The sequence below is a fragment of the Aquarana catesbeiana genome, linkage group LG08, assembly GCF_042186555.1.
Source record: "Aquarana catesbeiana isolate 2022-GZ linkage group LG08, ASM4218655v1, whole genome shotgun sequence".
In the NCBI taxonomy this organism is placed as follows: Eukaryota; Metazoa; Chordata; class Amphibia; order Anura; family Ranidae; genus Aquarana; species Aquarana catesbeiana.
Genome location: NC_133331.1, coordinates 226379186 through 226391305, shown reverse-complemented (window position 1 = coordinate 226391305; position 12120 = coordinate 226379186). Strand labels below are relative to the sequence as shown.

The window sequence follows — 12120 nt, the reverse complement described above, 5'->3', positions numbered from 1 at the left end:
GCATCCTCCAGCAGCATGTACCCGACACTGTAGTTGAATAGTTCTGGGGACTCCTCCGTGCATGATGGTGGGGCTATGGAAGGAGTGACTGTGGACAAGGAGCCGGTGAAATAGGCTGCTTTGGCAGCTACATTGGAAGGCAAACTACTCTGAGCCTGGGTGACAGAGGATGAGGAGGGTGAGGACGGGTATGTTATCCACTCCACTAACTCTTCTGCATGTTCTGGCTCAATAACACGGCCAGCAGCAGAAAAAAAGGACAAGCGTAACCTACGGCCACCTGCAGAGGATGCACCATGTCCACGACCAGCACTGTTGACTGCAGACACAGAGACTGCTTGCCCTCTTTTAGTGGCCTGTGAGCATCTGCCTGTCCTTGGTGGCCTTCCGGACATGATGTATATTTTGTTTTGCAACACCACACTACACTGTATTAGATACTGTGTACACCACCAGAAGTGTAGTAGCAACTGTACTACGGCTGCACTGTATTGTGTACTGTGCACACACCAGAAAAGTAGTAGCAACTGTACTAACGCTGCACTGTATTGTGTACTATGTACACCACCAGAAGTGTAGTAGCAACTGTACTACGGCTGCACTGTATTGTGTACTTTGTACACCGCCAGAAAAGTAGTAGCAACTGTATTGTGTACTGTGTAGACCTCCCGAAAAGTAGTAGCAACTGTACTAAGGCTGCACTGTATTGTGTATTTTGTACACCGCCAGAAAAGTAGTAGCAACTGTACTACGGCTGCACTGTATTGTGTACTGTGTACACCACCAGAAAAGTAGTAGCAACTGTACTACGGCTGCACTGTATTGTGTACTCTGTACACCACCAGAAGTGTAGTAGCAACTGTTCTACCGCTGCACTGTATTGTGTACACCACCAGAAAAGTAGTAGCAACTGTTTTACGGCTGCACTGTATTGTGTACTGTGTACACCACCAGAAAAGTAGCAGCAACTGTACTATGGCTGCACTGTATTGTGTACTGTGTACACCACCAGAAAAGTAGTAGCAACTGTACTATGGCTGCACTGTATTGGGTACAAAAGTAGTAGAAACAGTACACCACAGAATGCACTGTAGATATAGGCTACACTGGATGCTGCAGAGTGTATATATATATATATATATATATATATATATATATATATATATATATATATATTTATATATATATATAATATAAAACCAATCTAATAACCTTTTATGAGGAGGTGAGCTACCATCTAGATAAAGGGAGGCCCTTAGACGTGGTGTATCTGGATTTTGCAAAAGCATTTGATACAGTTCCCCATAAACGTTTACGGTGCAAAGTAAGGTCCGTTGGCATGGACCATAGGGTGAGTACATGGATTGAAAGCTAGCTACAAGGGCGAGTTCGGAGGGTAGTGATAAATGGGGTGTACTCGGAATGGTCGGGGGGGGGGTAGTGGGGTCCCCCACGGTTCTGTCTTCGACCAATCCTATTTAATTTGTTCATAAACGACCTGGAGGATGGGGTAAACAGTTCAATTTCTGTATTTGGGGATGATACTAAGCTGAGCAGGGCAATAACTTCTTCGTAGGATGTGGAAACCTTGCAAGTAGATCTGAACAAATTAATGGGGTGGGCAACTACATAGCAAATGAGGTTTAATGTGGAAAAATATAAAATAATGCATTTGGGTAGCAAAAATATGAATGCAATCTACTCACTGGGTGGTGAACCTCTGGTTGAATCAAGGATGGAATAGGACCTGGGGGTCCTAGTAGATGATAGGCTCAGCAATGGCATGCAATGCCAAGCTGCTGCTAACAAAGCAAACAGAATATTGGCATGCATTAAAAAGGGGATTAACTCAAGAGGTAAAGCGATAATTCTCCCACTCTACAAGACTCTGGTCCAGCCTCACCTGGAGTATGCTGTCCAGTTCTGGGCACCAGTCTTCAGGAAGGATGTGCTGTAAATGGAGTGAGTACAGAGTACAGAGAAGGGCAACAAAACTAATAAAGGGACTGGAGGATCTTAGTTATGAGGAAAGATTACGAGCACTGAACTTATTCTCTCTGGAGAAGAGACGTTTGAGAGGGGATATGATTTCAATTTACAAATACCATACTGGTGACCCCACAATAGGGACAAAACTTTTCCACGAAAGGGAGTTTAGACACGTGGCCACTCATTAAGATTAAAAGAAAAGAGATTTAACCTTAAAGAGGGAGTCCCGTGATTTTTTTTTTATAAAAGTCAGCAGCTACAAATACTGCAGCTGCTGACTTTTAAAATATGGACACTTATCTGTCACAGGGTCCAGTGATGTCGGCACCCGAGGCCGAACCGTCCCGCGGTCCTCGGATGCTGCCGCCGCCATCTTCGCCATCTTAAACAGGTATCTGCACCCCCCTCCCCCCTGAAAGGTGCCAAATGTGACACCGGAGGGGGGGGGGGTTCCGAAAAGTGGAGGTTCAATTTTTGTGTGAACCTCCGCTTTAAACTGCATAGAGGGTTCTTTACTGTAAGAGCAGCAAGGATGTAGAATTCCCATCCACAGGCGGTGGCTTCAGCAGGGAGCATCGATAGTTTAAAAAAAAACTATTAGATAAGCACCTGAACCACCATCACATACAGGCATAGGATATACAATATAATACTGACATATAATCACACACATAGGTTGGACTTGATGGACTTGTGCCTTTATTCAACCTCACCTACTATGTAAGTGAAATGGGGTTATAGTAAAAGGGTAATGGGGGAGCATATTTCCATGGCAAACAAAGATGATTTATAGGGTTAAAAGCATTATAGAATATTTTTTACTTTTTTACATACCTGGTGAAGGCACTATCCTCAGGTGATACACAGAAATGAAACAAATGCTTCTACATAAGTTGTATCTGTCTTTCTGCAGTCTTCTCTTCTCTACATCCATTCAAAATGCATAATTTTTAAGCTTGTGTGAGAGTTCAGAAAACAGGGGGGGGGGAGCTGAAGTTACACTCTGCAGAGTTCAGTGAGGAGAGCTCTGAGAGCTGATTGGAGTGAAGAGACACACAGTTTACAGGAACAGAGCTGAGACTGTCAATCTGCTAATGGTCCCTTCCCTGTCAACATTTTTATCTTGGTGTCAGGAAAAAATATTTTATTATTATCTTATTATATTGTACATTGAGATGTTTATGGACAGACACCTCTCTTCTTCCTCTGTCACAATAATTAAGCTTAACTGTAAAGAGTAAGGTGGTGTATATATAGTTACATAATATGTGAGGTTGAAAAAAGACACAAGTCCATCAAGTCCAACCTATGTGTGTGATTATATGTCAGTATTACATTGTATAGCCCTGTATGTTGTGGTCGTTCAGGTGCTTTTCTAATAGTTTTTTGAAACTATCGATGCTCCCCGCAAATACAGAGATTGAACTGTTTACCCCATCCTCCAGATTGTCCAGGTCGTTTATGAACAAAATAAATAGGATTGGTCCCAGCACAGAACCCTGGGGGACCCCACTACCCACCTCTGGCCATTCCAAGTACTCCCCATTTATCACCACCCTCTGAACTCGCCCTTGTAGCCAGTTTTCAATCCATGTACTCACCCTATGGTCCATGCCAATGTAAACATTTATGGGGAACTGTGTCAATTGCTTTTGCAAAATCCAGATATACCATGTCTACGGGCCTTCCTTTATCTAGATGGCAACTCACCTCCTCATAAAAGGTTAATAGATTGGCTTGGCAAGAATGATTCTTCATGAATTCATACTGATTACTGCTAATGATAGCGTTCTCGTTACTAAAATCTTGTATATAGTCTCTTATCCCCTCCAAGAGCTTGCATACTATTGATGTTAGGTTAACTGGTCTGTAATTCCCAGGGATGTATTTTGGGCCCTTTTTAAATATTGGTGCTACATTGGCTTTTCTCCAATCACCTGGTACCATTCCAGTCAGTAGACTGTCAGTAAAAATTAGGAACAATGGTCTGGCAATTACTTGACTGAGTTCCCTAAGTACCCTCGGATGCAAGCCATCTGGTCCCGGTGATTTATTAATGTTAAGTTTCCCAAGTCTAATTTTAATTCTGTCCTCTGTTAACCATGGAGGTGTGTCCTGTGATGTGTCATAAGGATAAACACTTCAGTTTTGGTTACTGAAGCCCTAATTGCACCCTTACATTTCTTGTTGCATTCTTTATAAAGTCTGAATGCTGATGATGATCCCTCAACCTTGTATTTTTTAAAGGCCTTCTCCTTTGCTTTTATATGCATTTTTACATTGGAGTTAAGCTATCCAGGACTTTTTTCCTCGCTCTTTTAAATGTATTACCCAATGGGATGCATTTGCTAATGCCCTTATTTAATGTGCTCTTAAAGCAAACCCATCTCTCCTCCGTGTATTTTGTTCCTAAGATTTTATCCCAATTCATGCTTTCTAACGAGGTTCGTAGTTTAGGGAAGTTGGCTCTTTTGAAATTCAGTGTCTTTGTAGTCCCCTTATGTTTCCTATTTGTGTGCTTTATACTGAAGCCAATTGATTTGCGATCACTGTTTCCTAAATTGCCCCGTATTTCCACATCAGTGATCAGGCCTGTATTGTTGGTAATCAGTACATCCAGTAACGCTTTATTTCTAGTTGGTGCGTCTACCATCTGAACCATGAAATTGTCCTGCGAACTGACGAACTGACGAATGCGTGGGTCCCTCCGCCCAGTCTATGTCTGGATAATTAAAATCCCCCATTATGATAACACTTCCCATCCTTGCTGCTAATCCAACTTGTGATAGGAGATCCGTCTCCCCCTCCTCTCTCAGGTTAGGGGGCCTATAGCATACTCCCAGTAATATTTTCCCCTTAGCGTCATCCCATTGGAGCTCTACCCATAAGGATTCCATCTCCTCCCTAGCTCCCTTATTGATGTCATCTCTCACATTCACTTGTACATTATTCCTGATATATAGGCACACCCCTCCCCCTTTTTTACCCTCTCTATCCCTGTGACAAAAGGGTATACCCTTGAATGGTTGCCAGCCAATCATGAGAGTTGTTGAACCAGGTCTCTGAAATTCCCACAAAATCCAAATCCTCCTTGTACAACAGTATCTCCAGTTCACCCATCTTGTCCGCCAGGGTCCTGGCATTGGTGATGAACATGCCACGTAGTTTTAGACCGGTCACATAATATCCTCTTATTGGGTGTTCCGAGATTGCAACTAGGACTTGTTACTATACTTACCTTGGGTTTATGTTCTTTAGTCAACCTACCACTAATGCCCCCAATACTACCCTCTGGAATATGTTCCGCGCTGACTATCTCTACCTCTGGGCCCTCCCCCCCGTCGCCTAGTTTAAAAACCCCTCTAACTTTTTCGCCATCTTTACTCCCAGCTGATCTGCACCCTCCTCATTTAGGTGCAGTCCGTCCCTTCTATAGTACTGGTGATCAACTAAGAAGTCGGCCCAGTCCTCCATTAACCCAAACCCCTCCTTACTACACCAGCTGTTCAGCCACTTGTTTACTTCACTCATCTCCCTCTGCCTTTCTGGTGTGGCTCGATGTACTGGTAGTATTCCTGATAATACTACCTTGGAGGTCCATTTCCTCAATTTAGCTCCCAAGTCCCTAAAATCGTTCTTTAGGACACTCCATCTGCCTCTGACTTTGTCATTGGTGCCAACCAAATTAAAATGAAATTAAAAAACCTACCCTTGCAGTGGGTACTGCAAGAGTAAATGCTTATTTTTGCCTAGGGAACCATTAAGAAGCACTTAACTCATCCCTCGCTAACACAGGCTTTCTCCTTCCCATGGACCAGTACCCTGAAGCCTTTTCAACCGTTAGTTGCACTCTGACATCATCATGTACAGCGCAAGACCAGTTGCCCTGCACTGTAAGTGAGGACACTGAGGGCCCGCCCACAACGTAGAGTGTTGGAGGAAAGAGGAGGAATTGCTTTTTAAAGGTACCACAGGTAAAAAAAAAATCTAACCTTTGTAGTTCAGCTTTAAGACTTTGCAGGGGTGAATGCCAAAAAAATCAGAGTGATGTAAATTACCGCAGTGCCACCATAATCTAAATGAAATTTTTAGGGTCACTTTCTTTAGTTTTACTGTTGGAGCTGCACCTTTGTAATGTATCCCAGCACTAATCCATTGGCCATGTGTTTTTACCTTTTAGCTTTAGGCCTTTTGGGTTTTTCTTGCTAGTGCACTCATTTATCAAGGTGTCTTTAGTTGACCAGTCCACCAAAAACCACCGCCACCATGCACAGAGAATATAGGGTGGCATGCATGTCAAGCCTTCAGCACCCCTTGCCAGTTATTGGCTACTGGTTGGCTCATGTTGCATATTATATGATGACATCATAAGTTGCAAAGCAGTGTAAATGTACCAGCTTCAGGAAGTCTAGAAAACCATCAGGATAGGTGTTTAATGGTTATTGACCACTTCCACAAATAGGTACTCTACTGTTCAAGAGGATGGCTTATTCTGAAACATGGAAGTGTAAGGTGTGTGGCTTGGTTGTCTACCTGTTTTGTAACTTTCTACTTCTATATTTCCAGCCATGCTTGTAAACAGCTGCTTGGTGAAATTACATTTCAGATATTACATTTTGCAGTCATGCTAACATTTTAGGGTTGATTTACACTAAAGGCATAAAGACGTTTAGCAAAGTGAATGTTCACTGAGTTTGGCAAATAAGGCAAAGCTTTGTTCATTTCAGCCATCCATTTACATGCAAGAAAGTATTTTTTCCCCTGCGCATTGGGCATTCAGAGTGAACACAACTTCACATTATTTACTGAGTTAAGGAAAGATTAACTCTGATAAGTTAACACTCTCTATTCCCTTAATACTTTAGCCCCAACATATGAATGACATGTAGACTGCTATTTTTGTAAAAGATTGACTACTGGTAATAAGCTCAAGTGTGGTTATATTGTCTGTAGATAAAATTGTATCCTAAAATTGCTTTTAAATATTAAAATATAATGTTTAAAATATCATTGTAGCATGCTGTTAATATTGGACTTTAAATAAATAAAATTATAGATAAATATATATCTTACATAAGAATTGTCTTTATAGCGACCAGTCATGTTCAAATGGTAATTTCAAACCTGTTTTTTTCTATGGTATATTTGAGCCTAATTGGTTGCCAATGGGCAGTACACATCATTCTTGTATGCGGCTAGTTGATATAGAAGGTCTAGTAGATCATGATTTTTTTTTTAACTTATTCAGGGTTTTCCCCTAATAATTACATTGCAGATATCACCATTCCCATTTGACTTGGTTAAAGAAGAGGTTGAGAAATATGGCAACGCAGAAATGGTGTGGTGCCAGGAGGAACATAAAAATATGGGCTACTATGACTACATTAAGCCGCGTTTCCTCACCATTCTGAATCACGCAAGACCAATTTGGTAATTCTTTACTATCATGTTTCTTTTACGTACTTTACATTCAGATAATTTTGTAATAATTATCTGAATTGCAAGATTTTGTGTCCATCTGGGTTCACACTCTTAACAAGATGCAGGTCCTTCAAACTCACAATGACAAGACACCCACACTGCCACACACAACAAACATTATGGAGCTTTTTACTGCCAACTATAACCGATGAAAATTTGCAGATTAAAGTGTTTGTGAAAATGCTAGAGGATACTGTGTGTGCAATATAAGACTAAGTGTTTTGTTCATGTGATGACATCGTTTAAAAAAAAATGACCTTTTATTCACAAGCATAGCTCCCAACTGTCCATGATTTTGAGGGACTGTCCCTGATTTGGAGCAATGTCCCTCTGTCCCTCATTCCTCCTCATTTGTCCCTCATTTTGGTCTGATCTATATGGATGTGTATAAAATGCACTTTTTATCTATCAAAAAGTGTTTTCCAGCGCTAAACCTTTCATCTGATTCCTAAATTGCTGCATTTGTAAATTTCAAAAGCTAGTAAAAAGCAATACTAATGGTAAAAAAAGCACTTGTGGGTTTAACCAATCTTGTTTTTTTGTACAATTCTCCAAGGGGGCCTGGCAAGGGGTGTGTCCTATGCCTGCATACTTTTGCTGATAGGTGTCCCTCATTTCCATCTCAAAAAGTTGGGAGGTATGTTCACAAGACCGCACAGCCTGAATTCCATCCCATTTGCTCTTTGTGGAAGGTGTTTCTTAAGTCCAACACCTGGGGTTTTTACAGATGGCAAGGCTCCTGTTTGGAGCTGCTGCCATTCAAGAGAGCAGGGCTGGGTGGGGAGGAGAAATATTTTTGAAGAATGTTTGTTGATTTATTTTATGTGACATGGTTAATAAAGCTGCTTTAACTATACAGAGATCCAAAGTAGGGAATATGAACAGTAAAGGGTGTAGTGAGTTACTTATCAAGAAAAAAATCATTAGGGAAATGGATGTTTATCTCTAGTCTCCACACTATCCACATTTCTGTCAGTGCTTTCCAGCACATGTGCATGGGGAAAGATCTGTGAAGTTCACCTAAGGCAATGATAAGATTAACCGTGTATGTATACTTAAAAGGGATGTGTTGATTTTAATCACAGCAAAACAAATTTAAATTAATGCATTGATCACCCTCTCTACTCTTAGGTATGCTGGCCGAGAGCCTGCAGCAGCTCCAGCTACAGGTAATAAAAACACTCACCTTGTGGAACTAAGGAGGTTTTTGGAGACCACTTTTAACCTGCGCTCTTTTGAAGGAAAGACATTTTGATGCTATATATACAGAGAAACTGATTTCAACTATGATTTTAACATAGCTATGTATTAATAACAATATGCTAAATACCTCTAAATCTGTATTAAAGCTTTTTTCTTTGGTAGATTGTGTTAATTTGCAAACAGAGAATTAATCTGAATTGCGGTTATTGTTCAGAATCCATATTATTAAACTAGAAAAAATCCTCACCCTATGGCTCCTTCATTCAGAATCCATTGATGCCATTTATTACCCAGGAGCCTGTGTATTAAACACAGAAAAGGAAAATTGTGAACTCAATCTGAGCCTATTGCTTATAATGACCAAGCAGATTCTTTTTTTACTTTCTCAGGGAATAAGAAAACCTGATTGGTCACAAGTAGAGCTCGACTTTTGTTACCAGTTTCTTTTCTCTAGTTTTGTTTTTGTTTTTTTTTAATAGTAAAAATAAACAGAAAATCCATTCAATAAATATTTCATTGAACTAACCTGTTTGAGTTTTGTACTGCTTAACTACTGCCTGGGGCAGTTTTTTAAATATTTTTCACATGTTAATCAAAAAATACAAGGTTGAGGGATCATCATCATCAACATTCAGACTTTATAAAGAATGCAACAAGAAATGTAAGGGTGCAATAAGGACGGCTAAGATAGAACATGAAAGACACATAGCGGAGGAGAGCAAAAAAAATCCCAATAAATTCTTTAAGTATGTAAACAGTAAAAAAGGGAGGACAGACCATATTGGCCCCATAAAGAATGAGAAAGGACATCTGGTTCAAAGGATGGGGAGATGGCGAAGATATTGAATTTATTCTTCTCCTCAGTCTTCACAAGGGAATCGAGGGGCTTCACTAACCAAAACTGCAGTGTTTATCCTCATGACACATCACAGGAAGCACCTCCATGGTTAACAGAGGACAGAATTAAAATTAGACTTGGGAAACTTAACATTAATAAATCACCGGGACCAGATGGCTTGCATCCGAGGGTACTTAGGGAACTCAGTCAAGTAATTGCCAGACCATTGTTCCTAATTTTTACTGACAGTCTACTGACTGGAATGGTACCAGCTGATTGGATAAAAGCCAATATAGCACCAATATTTAAAAAGGGCCCAAAATACATCCCTGTGAATTACAGACCAGTTAGCCTAACATCAATAGTATGTAAACTCTTGGAGGGGATGATAAGGGACTATATACGAGATTTTAGTAATGAGAACGTTATCATTAGCAGTAATCAGCATGGATTCATGAAGAATCGTTCTTGCCAAACCAATCTATTAACCTTCTATGAGGAGGTGAGTTGCCATCTAGATAAAGGAAGGCCAATAGACGTGGTGTATCTGGATTTTGCAAAAACATTTGACACAGTTCCCCATAAACGTTTACTGTAAAAAATAAGGATTGTTGGCATGGACATAGGGTGAGTACATGGATTGAAAACTGGCTACAAGGGCGAGTTCAGAGGGTGGTAATGGGGAGTACTCGGAATGGTCAGGGGTGTGGGTAGTGGGGTCCCCCAGGGTTCTGTGCTGGGACCAATCCTGTTTAATATGTTCATAAACGCCCTGGAGGATGAAATAAACAGTTTAATCCCTGTGAATATAAACAGTGAGAAACGGTGCTAATAGTGAATGAATAACTGATTACAATGCTGCACCAAAAATTAGTATAAACTAATAGAAACATGAAATAATAAACAAATGGGTGCAAAGAACTATGAATCACACAAGATAACGTGAATATAATGATATTAATACACCATGAAAAAGTGTCAGCACAGTCCAGCACAGATAGATAGATAGATAGATAGATAGATAGATAGATAGATAGATAGATAGATAGATAGATAGATCATGTAGTGATGTAAATCTTCTATATAAAGTTTCTCCAACACAGTGTCTTCTAGAATACAATGTGCTTAAATCTTCACAATGAAAAAGTGCTCACCAGATATCTCCGGCCACAAAGTGATCCCCTTTTATTGAATTTTTCCAAGCCACATGCGATTCTAATCGACTGTTCCCAAAGATCAATCAGACTCCACTTCAATAGTAAATGTAAGATAAATCTTCCAACTAATATACTCTAGGATGCATAACCACAGCTCCTTCCATAGAGATCTGGGCTCCACAAGAACGAGCCACAGAAGGGCAATATAGTGTGATATTGTCTTTAATAAAAAGCACTTACATACATACGTAAGGCACAAATAGATAGCAGCACAGCTGTAGGATGAGGCAGGGGCCGGTCCGTCAGTCTGTGGACATACAGGAAGCACGGCATGTGTCTCAGCTGAAAAATGAAAGAGGGGAGCTCCTGTATTTAGATGAGACACAGCCTCAGTTTCTATGCATTTCGTGCTCTAGCGCACGTCTTCAGCAAAATGGGTTCAATCTCTGTATTTGCGGATGATACTAAGCTAAGCAGTGCAATAACTTCTCCGCAGGATGTGGAGAACAAATGAATGGGGTGGGCAACTACATGGCAAATGAGGTTCATTGTAGAAAAATGTGAAATAATGCATTTGGGTGGGAAAAATATGAATGCAATTTATACACTGGGGGAGAACCTCTGGGGTAATCTAGGATGGGAAAGGACCTGGGGGTCCTAGTAGATGATAGGCTTAGCAATGGCATGCAATGCCAAGTTGCTGCTAACAAAGAAAACAGAATATTGGCATGCATTAAAAAGGGGATTAATTCCAGAGATAAAACAATAATTCTCCCGCTCTACAAGACTCTGGTCCGGCCGCACCTAGAATATGCTGTCCAGTTCTGGGCATCAGTCCTCAGGAAGGATGTACTGGAAATGGAGCAGGTACAAAGAAGGGCAACAACGCTAATAAAGGGTCTGGAGGATATTAGTTATGAGGAAAGTTTGCGAGCACTGAACTTATTCTCTCTGGAGAAAAGACGCTTGAGAGGGGATATGATTTAAATATATAAAAATACCATACTGATGACCCCACAATAGGGATAAAACTTTTTTGCAGAAGGGAGATTAACAAGACTCGTGGCAACTCATTAAAAATGGAAGAAAAGAGGTTTAACCTTAAACTACGTAGAGGGTTCTTTACTGTAAGAGCAGCAAGGATGTGGAATTCCCTTCCACAGGCAGTGGTCACAGCGGGGGGCATCGATAGTTTCAAGAAACTATTAGATGAACACCTGAACGACCACAACATACAGGGATATACAATGTAATACTGACATATAATCACACACATAGGTTGGACTTGTGTCTTTTTTCGACCTCACCTACTATGTAACTATGTTAAAGTCAGCTTTTTGTTTTTTTTTGCTAGAAAATTATTTGGAGCAATTGTATATTTTCTGAAAGCAGAGGTCCTGTGGAATAATTTTATGGCAATTGCAATTTTTTTGTGTTGCACAATATTTGCAC

At 40.5% G+C, this 12120-nt stretch overlaps 1 protein-coding gene across 3 annotated transcripts in view; it reads left to right on the top strand.

Annotated features, from left to right (window-relative positions):
* OGDHL (oxoglutarate dehydrogenase L) overlaps positions 1 to 9198 on the top strand; it is a 295821-nt gene extending 286623 nt beyond the window's left edge. For all 3 annotated transcript variants that reach the window (XM_073596906.1, XM_073596903.1, XM_073596904.1), the window contains 2 exons: positions 7265 to 7419; positions 8602 to 9198. In XM_073596906.1, the coding sequence (XP_073453007.1) occupies positions 7265 to 7419; positions 8602 to 8725 (279 nt within the window). In that variant the 3' untranslated portion in view covers positions 8726 to 9198. The remainder of the gene's footprint in view (positions 1 to 7264; positions 7420 to 8601) is intronic.
* Positions 9199 to 12120: the final 2922 nt, after the last annotated feature.